Source organism: Pyrenophora tritici-repentis, chromosome 7 (assembly GCF_003171515.1).
Source record: "Pyrenophora tritici-repentis strain M4 chromosome 7, whole genome shotgun sequence".
In the NCBI taxonomy this organism is placed as follows: Eukaryota; Fungi; Ascomycota; class Dothideomycetes; order Pleosporales; family Pleosporaceae; genus Pyrenophora; species Pyrenophora tritici-repentis.
Genome location: NC_089396.1, coordinates 2,173,641 through 2,185,558, shown reverse-complemented (window position 1 = coordinate 2,185,558; position 11,918 = coordinate 2,173,641). Strand labels below are relative to the sequence as shown.

At 52.0% G+C, this 11,918-nt stretch overlaps 5 protein-coding genes across 5 annotated transcripts; 3 read left to right on the top strand and 2 right to left on the bottom strand.

Annotated features, from left to right (window-relative positions):
- Positions 1 to 677: 677 nt before the first annotated feature.
- Positions 678 to 1,176, top strand: PtrM4_132430 (Tymo-45kd-70kd multi-domain protein; the record flags this gene model as incomplete). The annotated part of the gene is made up of 2 exons (XM_066109078.1): positions 678 to 1,119; positions 1,172 to 1,176. 2 exons carry the CDS (start codon positions 678 to 680, stop codon positions 1,174 to 1,176), a joined length of 447 nt encoding a protein of 148 aa, XP_065961070.1.
- Positions 1,177 to 1,572: 396 nt separating this feature from the next.
- Positions 1,573 to 3,551, bottom strand: PtrM4_132420 (His-Phos-2 domain containing protein; the record flags this gene model as incomplete). Its single annotated transcript, XM_066109077.1, has 6 exons — positions 1,573 to 1,762; positions 1,820 to 2,170; positions 2,288 to 2,533; positions 2,618 to 3,191; positions 3,249 to 3,302; positions 3,386 to 3,551. The coding sequence occupies 6 exons, from the start codon at positions 3,549 to 3,551 to the stop codon at positions 1,573 to 1,575; spliced, it is 1,581 nt and encodes a 526-aa protein (XP_065961069.1).
- A 1,267-nt stretch (positions 3,552 to 4,818) lies between these two features.
- PtrM4_132410 (SPS1, Serine-threonine protein kinase) lies at positions 4,819 to 7,126 on the bottom strand (the record flags this gene model as incomplete). Its single annotated transcript, XM_066109076.1, has 5 exons — positions 4,819 to 6,052; positions 6,100 to 6,707; positions 6,757 to 6,924; positions 6,974 to 7,041; positions 7,090 to 7,126. 5 exons carry the CDS (start codon positions 7,124 to 7,126, stop codon positions 4,819 to 4,821), a joined length of 2,115 nt encoding a protein of 704 aa, XP_065961068.1.
- A 1,401-nt stretch (positions 7,127 to 8,527) lies between these two features.
- PtrM4_132400 (DUF4048 multi-domain protein) lies at positions 8,528 to 10,363 on the top strand (the record flags this gene model as incomplete). The annotated part of the gene is made up of 1 exon (XM_066109075.1): positions 8,528 to 10,363. One exon carries the CDS (start codon positions 8,528 to 8,530, stop codon positions 10,361 to 10,363), a length of 1,836 nt encoding a protein of 611 aa, XP_065961067.1.
- A 437-nt stretch (positions 10,364 to 10,800) lies between these two features.
- PtrM4_132390 (TIM22, Mitochondrial import inner membrane translocase, subunit TIM22) lies at positions 10,801 to 11,715 on the top strand (the record flags this gene model as incomplete). The annotated part of the gene is made up of 3 exons (XM_001941243.2): positions 10,801 to 10,890; positions 11,022 to 11,117; positions 11,182 to 11,715. 3 exons carry the CDS (start codon positions 10,801 to 10,803, stop codon positions 11,713 to 11,715), a joined length of 720 nt encoding a protein of 239 aa, XP_001941278.1.
- Positions 11,716 to 11,918: the final 203 nt, after the last annotated feature.

Genomic DNA, 11,918 nt, shown 5'->3' with positions numbered 1-11,918 from the left:
ACGTTATGACTTTTCTTGGGCTACATCCACGACCGTCGCTTTGTATGACCAAGGAATTGCGACGGCGTTGCGTTGTGTTGGAACAATGGAGGCAGGCTTGAGATGAGAGAGCATGGAAAGGAATACCATAGGTTTTCATAGACGGCGCGGAGCTGGCTGGTAGCGGATTGTTTAATGTATATGTATGTGAAGCGATAGATGAGTTGCTGGTTCATGTTTGATGGAAGTGACAAATGGGAGAAATGAGTGGCTTGAGGCACGAGATGTAAGCTCATGGGCTGTCGGTTCCTGCCTATTATTATCGCACCATCAGATCTTCTTGCCTCTTTCCCATATTCACCACCTCTTCACACTTTTGGAGGTGCCCGTATAAACCTAGCAGCAGCGTCACTCACTCTTACCTTCTCTTCCATAAACCACTTCAGCGATACACAATCCCAGCCCCACCGCTTCTCACCATCAAAACTCAAGGAAAGAATGGAAGCGACAACTACCAACATGCCCGACGTTAAAGGCAACAAAAACCGGGCATCGCCACTACCATATAAACAAAGGATCCGTCACAAACCTCTCTTGTCTCTCAACCACCACTCCACCATCATTCTTCTGCCACAAGCCATCAAGATACCTCTATCCAGCCCACTTCCAAAAACACCAATACGAGCAACAAAGTCAACATGAATCTCTTCGCTTACTTTCTCGTCATCCTTGCTGGATTTACGGAAGACACAGACATGCTGAATACCACGGCTACTACTACACCTACATTACTCTCAAATAGCACTCTCTCAACCAGCGCCCTTGCCCTCGGCCTATCTTCTACGACTAGAACTACGTTCTCAACGACGACAACAACCCGAATCATCACAACCACACCCTCTACACTTTCAAACGCCACGAGCGCCATCGACTTCGCTACCTCACCCCCCTGGCCCATACCCACCCTAGCCTCCATCTCCAATAGCCTCCCCGAGAACGACACGGAATGCGGCGAATACATCGAGCTCTACAACAACCTACGCATCCCAACCTATGCTTCAAGCCCACCCGGCTACTTCTGCCGCAACATTCCCTTGCACACGCAGATGCTCAGGTTCGCGAATTGGAAATGTGAATACTGTGAGGTGTTTGATCGGATCTCTTGCCAGGGGAGTGTGAGGTGGCATGGAAGGTTAAGGAAGAATGGGTGGGGTGATGCGCATGATGTTGCGGGTGCGAGGAGTTATCGGTGCTTTATGTATTCATGAGGGAATGGGGGTTGCTTAGGTTGTAACGGCTTGGTGGTGCTGCTGGCTGATTAGTGATGATGGGTGTTATTTTGACGCAATTGCTTCTTTTATTCTTAATCAATGTCGTACTTTCTCTGCTTTACATTTGGCGCTTACAGTGACATAAATACTTGAACGTGTGATCAAGCACCATATAGGTGTGTCTGTCGCATAGAGTAGCCTTTTTACACTCGCATGTCAAGTATTGTATGTCACCCAGGTAGGGGTTGCATAGTCCAATACCATATTATTTATTACTATTACCGGCTACCCCATCTTTTCCTCATCTCCGTACACAGCGTCACTACCTCGGCGCCCTCCCATTATAATCCACCCCAGCCTGAGCAGTGTAATTCGCAAAACAATCATACTCGAAATCAATCTCTGCACTCCTCTTCTTCAGCATATCTACCACGTTATCGAATGAGCAAAGCCCATTTGCATCATCAGGGCATCCAGGGTATGATCCATCAATCGGTAGCACAGCATCGTTCCTACAGCCCTTGTTAGTACTCCCATTGAAAAGCCATAGTAATGCAGAAACCACTTACACAATAAACCTAATCTGCTTCGTCGGCACCATAGCCCTACACTCCATCACCTGTGTCGTAAAATGCGTCGCAAAAGGGACAACCTTACTCGCCACAAACGCACTTTTACCCTCATTCCCTTTCCCACTCAACGGCCCACCTTTAAACAGCGCGGTAAGATTAAACGCCGTCAGCACATCCAGCACAACAACCTCATGCGTCGCATCGGCATAAATACTCTGATCGAGCGGGAAATACGTGCTGGAATTATCAAACGTCTCGTTCAGCGCCGAATTCGCTTGCGGATACGTCTGCGTAAAGCGCGCGATGAATTCATCGAGGAAGCCTTTTCCTTGGGCCGCGGCCACGGGGCTGCCGAAGCCGTTGTTGTAGTAGAAGGAGAGGTCGTAGTAGTATTCGTAGTTTATGAAGTCTTGTGCTGAGAAGAGGGTGCAGAAGGGGGAATAGCCTAAGGCGTGGGTTTCGTACGAACATAGTTGTAGCATGGCGATTGCGTCGGTGGAGGTGAGGGTTATGCCTTCGACTTGCGATTGGAGACGGGCAAGCGTGGCGTTGAAGGCAGAGTGGGCGAAGTCCGAGGCCACTTTGCTGCCGATGCTGCCGCGGGAGGCGATGTTGGAGTTGTTGCAAATTTCGTAGGGGGCGCCTGAGTTGTTGACACCCAGGGTTTCGACGAGGAGCTCGATGTTGACTTGGGACATGTATTCTGGGACACTGTGTAAGATGTGTTAGCAATATGAATAATCACAGTAAGAGAACATTATGAAAGTCAGAGAGCAAAGAAAGGTGTCACCATACCCAAAAAACCCAGCAGCAAAATTCTCCGCCGTATGAACCATACGATCCTGACTCTCTGTCCTAAAAACCGGAATCTTCCCACTCTCAGTAAAGTTATTAAGCAAATGCCCATACAACTGCCTATACTCCACGCCCAACATGAAGTTCTCACTGCGTCCAGATGGCGTGAGTAACTCGGCACCAAGCTTATACTTCCAATTCGCCAACCACTCCAACTCCCCCGAAAATGCAAGTCCATCAGTTTTCGTCGCATTAACAATCTTTTGTGCAAATTTCGCTGGCGCTGCGTCACTGGTTGGATACCTAGCACCATGGCGATACAAAAGGTGCATCTGCGTAATCTCGCAGCCATCTGGGATTAAAGGGCTAGCATCTGGGAGTCCGTAGTCTGCGCTGCGGACAGAGTACCATGGACTTAGGTTTCCCCAGTATTTTGCAATGTCCAAGTTTGGAGATTGCGAACCGCTGCCGTGTGGCTGGGGTAGGATCAGCGGGTATGACGACGCGGAACCATCGTTATACGGATACGCTGGTGCGGTTTGGATGGCAAACGGTTCGGCCCCCGTGGGTGTCGCTGGAACGCATGTTATCAGTAAACTACATTCAATTGACGTTTGAAGTGTTTACTTACGTCCAGGGAACCCAACCACAGACTCTGGAGGAAACAGTGATGAGTTTACCGCAGCTACACCACAAACATCGTCAGCTTGTTTTTTCTTTCTTTCCTTCTTTTTACTCCCAACAATGGGGAAAAAGCTGGAAACTTACTACTAGCAGGAGGATACACATCCGCGGTATTCGCTCCCACGTCCGTGGCCGCAGGCACCGTCATCGTCGTCATCCCAGGCGCCGCGCCAACACCAACAAGAAGCGCAACAAACGCCGCTCCTCGCACCGCAACGGTAGTCTTCTCAACAAACATCTTCATCTTCATGATTGCAACTCAATCCCTCAACAACATAAAACTCGACAACACACACAAGAACAGCTAAGCTTTCACCAAGCCTTTGCCAATGCCTTCAAACCCCCCACAGCGAAGAACGCCCCCAATTTATATCCACCAAGAAAACTAAAACTAACCCGCATATCAGCTTGACCGAAGAAAAACAAACAAATAAACTCCGCGTGGGAAAGTCGATCAGTCACCAGTCCAGCCAATGACACCCGGGAATACGCACACGCACACGAGGCTTTACACCCCCGTCCCCGGAGCATGGCGGTGAACGGCACGGCGGGACTAACGCCGTGGACGGGATATTGCCTTGTATGAGCGAGCGGTGACGTTGGGGATTTTTTGTTTGTTCATTGCCGCGGGTGTTCGTCTACTGCTAACTACTACCTACCTACTGCACGTGAGAAAGGAGGATGGCAGCTGTCGATCAATCTAATGGGACCTAATGCCGTTACTACTTACTGTACAACCAACATACCGGGGATAGTGTTGAATGTGTTGAACCAGGACATTGTTGAGGTAAATCAGCGAAATGTTGGGAGCTAACATAGGTTACAGCCTCGGGTCCGCGGTGGCGGGATGAGGGGTGTGCAGGGGAATGTGGGGAAGGGTAGTAAGATGGATGGTTGGATAGACCAAGGCAGGGGTAAGTATTATGAGCCAAACACCACAGGTTTAACGCATAACTCCGATTAGAGCGTTGAGGCATTGCACTTCACACATCACACAGCAGAGTTAAGAAAAAGAAGAGGAAAAAAAAAGCGCTTGATCCAGTCTCCAATGAATACCAGTATCGTTGATTATCCCCACATCTCAAATTTATCTATACACACACGCCCCAGATATCCTATAAACCCAAACGCATACACGCCCTTGATCGCTCCATGACTCGTTTCTTTCATCAACATCTAAGATGAAAAGTATCCAAGCCTAACGAAAAAACGCCTCGATGCCGCAAATTAACCCATGTCCCATCGCTGATAAGACCGTGTAGAACTACTCATTAACATGAGCACGCATCATCGCAATCGTAAGTATCCAGTTCATCCGGTCGTAAAAGAAAGGAAGAAAAAGCCTGATTGCGCCCGCCGCCACCACCTCCGTTTAGGAAAAGAGAGAGACATATGACAAAACACACCGGGAAATATACATGTTGCAAGGAAGCAGCAGAACCGCTTCATGCATACGCCGTCCGATATCGACGCTCGACGCCTGTGTTTGAGAGAAACATGAGAAAGAAGGAGGGGTATCATGTAAGAGGCCATCGACTGCGCAGGCCCTGTGTCCATTGTCCGTAGAGGATATCGGCAAGAAGACCTTGTTGCTCCATGCCGGGTTCGACGTAGCCGGGGAACTTCTTCTCGTCGAAGCCGGCGTGTGCGTCGGTGCCGAAGCCGTGTTCGCCGACGACAAGGGCGCTCTGGCGGCGGGAGTGCGACTTGAGATGTGGGTTGTTCTTGGCCATGACGAGCTTGGATGCTTTCAGAGGTGATTCTGAAGCCACAGATGTGCGGACTGGAGTTTGGACTGGCGTAGATACTTGAGCATGCTTGTGGCTGGGTGAGACCTTACCCCCTGATGTTGGCGATGTCGTGGTATTGGATCGGACGCGCGTGGTGCCTGAGCCGTGGACGGTGGTGCCGCCTAAGCTGATATCGCTGGTCTTTGTGTGGTGCTTGAAGGGTGATTGTACAGGTGAGACTTCGATACCCAGGGCTGAGGCAAGCTTTGTGTCGTTCTTGAGGCGATCTACCATGGCCTTTAGAAGGAGGAACTCGCCCTGTGGATCGATCTCGTCAAGGTGCTGCCATGCTTGGGCAACGCGACCGATAGCCTCTCGCTGGTAAGTGGATGCGTTGTCTGCGACCGCTTCTTGGAAGACAGAGTCTAGAACCTTGCTGTAGGCGCGACGACCATATAGCGCATCCTTGGTGATGGGCATGTGAGTATTGTCGGGCATAGGCGGCTCATTCTCATTGTTCTCATCAAACGAGTGGTCGGAGCTTGGTGGAGACGGTCGGAAGGTGCGCGCCTGTGGGTTCGGTTGGAAGGAAAGGTTGTTTTGGGAGTGGCTCGGGGGATTCGAGCGCAGCGCTGGGCGACGCTCACACGACGGAACACGTTTGAAGTGTCGTACAGTCGATGGCGAGTTGCCGAAAGTCATGTCGACACCCAGGGGTGATTTGTTGTTGACGTTGCTAACGCGACGGGCAGTCGGTGTGTTGCCAGATGTGTGTCGCAAAGCCGTGGCCTGTGACACTCTTCGAGAAGTCCGACGACGTACTGACTGTGAATCGGTAATGTCGCTTAATGGGGAGGAGTTTAGGTCGACGTGCTCCATCATGCTATGAATCTCGTCGTTGTCTAGAGAGGGCAGCCGAGATGACTTGCGTTGCTTCATGGTTTGTCGTGCTGCAACTGTACCGCACTTGACGGTATCAAAGTCCCAATCGTCTTCTTCAGCTTTTGGCGAGAAGTCGCGCCTAGAGATGTTAGTGTTTTCTTACGGAAATTCTGGGTATATACTAACATGGTCTCCTCGTAGTATTTAGGATGTGATGCTGCCTGTTGCTCCTTCTGAGCGTCGTACATCTGCTTGCGCTCAACCAGTTCACGCAGAGCCTCAACCTTGCCTGCGCGCTGGATGAATCGATGCTTCAGCAGCTCCTTTGCGGTCGCTCGTCGGTCGGGATCCTTGATCAGACACTGAGCGATGAAGTCTTTGAAGTCCTTGCTCCACTGATCACCCTCTAGCCTGGGGGCCGGGTTCTTTGGGATGGTAAAGAGCACTTTCATGGGGTGTGATCCAGCGTGTGGTGGTGCGCCCTCGGCCAGCTCCATGGCAGTAATTCCAAGAGACCAGATATCGGCCCTAAAGTCGTAACCAGCTTCTTGGATCACCTCGGGGGCCATCCAGAAAGGTGTGCCGACAAATGTCATACGTTGGGACTTCATGTTGGTAAGTTGCGCAGCGACACCAAAGTCGGCAAGTTTGACCTTGCCCTGATCAGTGAGGAGTACATTGGCGGCTTTGATGTCTCGATGGATCTTGCCCGTCGAGTGAAGGTAGTCGAGTCCCAGGAGGAGCTCGCGACATGTAATTGCGATGTGCGCTTCACTGAAAGTACCGGGTTGTAACTACAATCAGTTAGCCAATTTCTCGTTGATTGTGGCTGTGGAGGCATACCAAGTCTGCGGCTGATCCTCCGCCGAGATACTCCATGACGATCCATAATTTGACGCCCTTGACAAAGCTTGTCTTGTATTCGGTGATGTACGGGCTGTGGCAGGTGCTCAAAAGAGAAATCTCGGCTTGGATGTCAGCCAGTTCTTCGCTGCTGTCTTCGAGGTCGATCTGCGAGGGTTAGTATTGTTGATGCGCCCTGGGACAGAAATTACCGTACGTGCTTGATAGCGACCGTCTCGCCCGTGTTGCGGTCAATAGCCTTGAACACCTTTCCAAAGCTCCCGCCTGTACCATGTCAGCGATTGTCGTCATCTCCAATGTTGTGCGACTTACTGCCCAGCTCTTCCATGACCTGATAGCCCTCCGCCATGTTTGGCGATGTCGATATTGCTGAGCGGAAATGTGGTGGCTCAGAATTTCCGGGCAATGCTCAGATGCAAGGTGAAGACGGACGCGGGTGCTGTAATGCGATACTGATTGTGAGGATAGAAATAGGTTATACCGTCTGGTGGAGCAGCTACATGCGCCGTCGGGTAGTGTATATCAAAAGCCCGCGCAGGGTCCGTGGACGACAATTGCCCCGGCAACGGCCTCGCCTATCAACACACGACCATCCCCGCCTGGATGATCTGGGGAGATTAGCATGACGTCGGAGGAGATCAGTGCTCAATGAAAAGAAAAACAAAGCTCACCATTCAGAGACGACGAATACTTTATCCCGAGTCACTGTTGCTAATTCTAGACAGAGACGGTTTGGATGTTGATACCTGATGCCAGCTCTCAGCGTTGCCCTGCATCGAGACTCCACACACACACACATGACGGAAGGTTGCAGGAACGGCTCGTAGAATTGCCAGCTCAACGTGCAGTTCATGTCACCTGCCCGGCCTCTGCCGACGCTTCAAGGTTGCTTGAGGTTGCTTTTGTTCGCGTGCATGACGTTGCAGCTGCAGTTGCTGAGCCAAACACGCCGCCCATCCCATGCAATTGAAAACGCCGTCGCCCCAGTAGCCAAAGAATGGCACTCTATCATTGTCCTTGGCGATGGCATCGGACGGAAATGTCGCGGTGAGCGACACGAGGCCATGTTTCAGAGATCGAGAAGGGTTTCCAGGTTTCCAATCACGTGGCGCATCACAATCACGATGACGAGGCTGGTTTCACACGCTCACATAGCAACCAAACTCAAAGAGAGCGACAACGACAACGCACAAAACAGAAATATTGTCCCCAAGCACGTTCTCGACCGTTACTGGCATCGGACTTGTAGCCGACTTTGATATTCTGCGAGAGGGCCCCAGCTAGCTCATGGCTACATGGGTCGTCTCCTGAAGTGTCTAATTACGTGTCCGACCCTTCATTTCCGCACCCAGCAGCATCGCAATGTCGTGCCAAAAGCAGGGCACGACGTGACCTGTGGTTTGGACGTGTAGTGACTGTCAGCTGTCAATGGCCCCACGGGACCGCGAGAGGCGGGCTTTTAAAGCGTCGAGCGTTGAGGGGCAAAAGAAACATCTGTCAGCCGCCAGCTTGTCCGGTCAGATCCCCACCATGGCTGCTATCCCCCCCCCCCCCGCCGCAATCACACTAGCCGCGCAAGCAACCCCATGGCATTCGTGCCAGGACTTTGTTCCTGAAATGGCTTGTTTGTGGCTCGAGCTCTATACCGCGTGAGCGACGGCAGCACAAAGACGACGTTTACCGCTGTGCGAGTGTGAGGCGGCCACAGGCACCTTCAACTCCTAGAAATGCCCTCCTCAATGACCTTGGTATGGTTTCTTGCGCTGCCCAAACTATCCTAAAGTCGTGGTTCTCGCGGTTCAGAGGCTCGCGGCTCCTCCGATTGGTCGGCCTCCCTACAGCCCTTCTAGCCCTTTACCTCGAAGTCTACGGCAGCTCCCCAGCCGCCGCCTCGCTTATTCTTCACCGACTCGCTCGTCGCGTTTGCCTTTCCACCATCCTCTGTACACTGAAGAAGGGCCACGACATGAGCAATTCAGATTCAATCTTAGATTTGGGACACGTAGACTCCATGGACGGAGCACAGACACCAACCCTGCATGACAAAGGGGTGGACCCGTCATCCCAGACAAAAACATCTGACGCCTCCATTTCAAACGTTCTTCCTTCACCCTCACCATCACCGGCAATGCCGTCGCACTCGCGTTCCAGGACGGTTGACGTCGTCAGGCAAGGCAAACGCTTGTCACTCCAATTTCCAATCCAGCCTGCTACCAGGAGTACATCACCAACCTCGTCGACCCGGTCGCGCCCGCAATCATGGTACAATGGCGCAACCACGGTCCGTTCCCCGGACCCCGTCGAGCCTGCTTCCGAGACCAACATTCTCGCCGTCCTTGCTGCCCAGGAACGCTATGTGCTGGAGTTGAGGGAAGAGCTCACCAAGGCCGAAGCCGACCTGAACTTGCTCAAGTCGCAGTGGACTCGCCATGAGGCCATGAAGCGACGCACTGACGTGCGCAAAGTTACTGCACTTGAACCCTTGAACACAGCACTGGCCAACTCCCCTCCAACCCAATACGACGACGATGGCTCCAACCTGTGGATGCAGAAAGAGATGGAGCGCAGAAAGAGTCTACTCAGCCATACGAGGACGACACAGCGCAAAGTGTTTAGTGGTTCCAGGCATCTACGTACATTGTCGCTACTCTCGCCCGACCGTACCGACTCACCTGCGTTACTCCAGCCTCTCGACCTACAGGATCAGCAGTCGCCTAGTTCACGACCCCAACTCAGTGCACGGTCTACTTCGGCAGACATCACACGTCAAGTGGTGACTGCTGGTGACCATGATCGCTATGAGATGGGTGGTATGCCAACCATACAGCGTGAACAGCTCATTCGCGCCGGCACACAGATGGCGACCGACTTCAAGAAGGGTCTGTTCACATTCATCGAAGATATTCGGCAGGCTACGGTTGGTGATGAAGCCGTTAACCATGCCGATGGTATTGCCGGTGGGCCAAGCGCCAAGGGCTTGTCCAAGCACAACCGCAAGACATCTGATGTCCGCCCACCCCTTACTCGGTCCGCTAGCTCCAAGAAGACGCAACCGCTGGGCTCTGTTGGCGATGACTTTTGGAAGGAGATGGGGTTGAGCGAGCCCAAGACCAATGCGGTCAACAAAAAGACGCACGCTCTCAAAAACACTAGTACCCCGCAAAAACAAATTCGCAAAATGGCCTCGGAAGAAGAGTGGGATAACTGGGACACCCCCAGTGAGTCCCGCGACAACGCCAATGAATCCCTATTGCTAGACTTGGCCGACTCCAAGGACAGTTCAGACGATTCGGATGCGCCAACCTCGCCAGTTTCAGGCCCAGCCAGCTCACGAACCAGCATCAGCACCAGATATCACTCTCGGCGCCACGATTCCAAGGCATCGTCGCTCACCTCGATCAACCAAGACGATATCACGCCTCGCGAAGTAAAGCGCAGCTCAATCCCGTGGCCTGATATGACCAAGGTGTCGCCCAGCAATCTCAAGCGTACTGCATCACACCTAATGAGGGAATGGGAGAAGCAACTGACGCCGCCTCCAGAGTCAAGGGGCCAGGACTACTCGCACGGCGATTACATGAACTAATTCACGATTTATACGGCATTTGTTTCGCCATATTCAGCATTATCAGCATTATGAAGCCACGCCATTTTTACGGCAATGTCTAATTCAGCCTTGGAGATATCTTGTAGTGGTGGATTGTCGAAGTAAAAGTTTGGAAGCATGGCGTTGGCGTAATTGTACATAGGCGGGTCTTGAGCCTAGCTTCGGCCTTATACCAATTTTCCGTAGCATAACGATAGACTTGATCATTATTCATAATAATCGAGAAATTAGTGTCGTAATGTCCTCGTCTTACGTCCGTGCCTTGGTCTGATCGCCGTTGGGACGGTGCCAAGACCCGGTATTTTCCGTCCTCCGCTCTGAACTCCGCAAAAGTTCCAGGCGGCGGCGGCGCATCGCAATCGCAACAGCCTCTCGTACCCCACACTTCCTCCTATACACTATCATCTTTTGTAGATATGGCGTTTCCAGGAGGTCCCGGCGCATTGCCATCGGCTCTGGACCCCAACGCGGGCATGTCGGAGCAGGAAAAGCAGATGGTGAAGGCGGTACGTGTAATCCGTCATTTTCGCTAGATATTAGATCAAGTCCGTGGAGGCCCCGGCGCGCGCAGTGCTTGAAGATGAAGTTGGGAGAAATTGGGCAATATGAAGTACGAATATGGCTGACATTTGTCTAGATGCAAATGGGTATGGAGTCATGTCTCGGCAAGACAGTAATGGCAGGCGTCATGGGTGGTGGTCTTGGTGCCATGTTTGGTCTATTCATGGCCTCGGTATGTCTACATGAATTCAAGTCTCAGATGGTGAGAGATGAGAAACGAAGACTAATGTATGTAGATGCGATACGATACGCCAATGTCTCAACCGCTCAACGTCAACACACCAGCCACAGCCACCAAACCTACAACCGCAGCATCTGGCGCTTCTGCAACAGCAGGCGTTAAGCCTTCAACTCTTGCTACCAGCAACTTAAACTCCGCCTCTGCCGCGACCCTCACCTCAATGCCTGCATCCACAAGCGCAACCGCTGCTATGTCTCCAGCAGGGACAGTGCCCTTGACAGACCTTCCCCTCCGCCAACAACTACGCGCCGGTCTTCGAGACATGTACCGATCCTCGATATCCTCCGGTCGCAACTTTGCCAAAGTCGGAGCCATCTTCTCTGGCACTGAGTGCGCCATCGAAGGCCTACGAGCGAAGAACGACTTATACAACGGTGTGGCGGGAGGTTGCTTGACCGGAGGCATCTTGGCCAGGAACGCTGGGCCTCAGGCTGTGGCTGTGGGATGTGCAGGTTTTGCCGTCTTCAGTGCCGCGATTGATGCGTATATGCGGATGCCTGAGGATGAGAAGAGTAGACCTATTGCTTGAAGGATAGGGGAATGAGCTGTATTTTGAACGTTATCAGGACTTCTACACAACAGCAAGAGGACTCTATTTTAGGGGTTGTATGACTATTGTATACCACCGGCGGGTGAATCGCATTATACCACTCGCAACTTCAGCATTGGGCGGCGTTTTGGTAGAACAGCTATTATGTAGACATGATTATCTAGATTCTATCATGTCAAAAA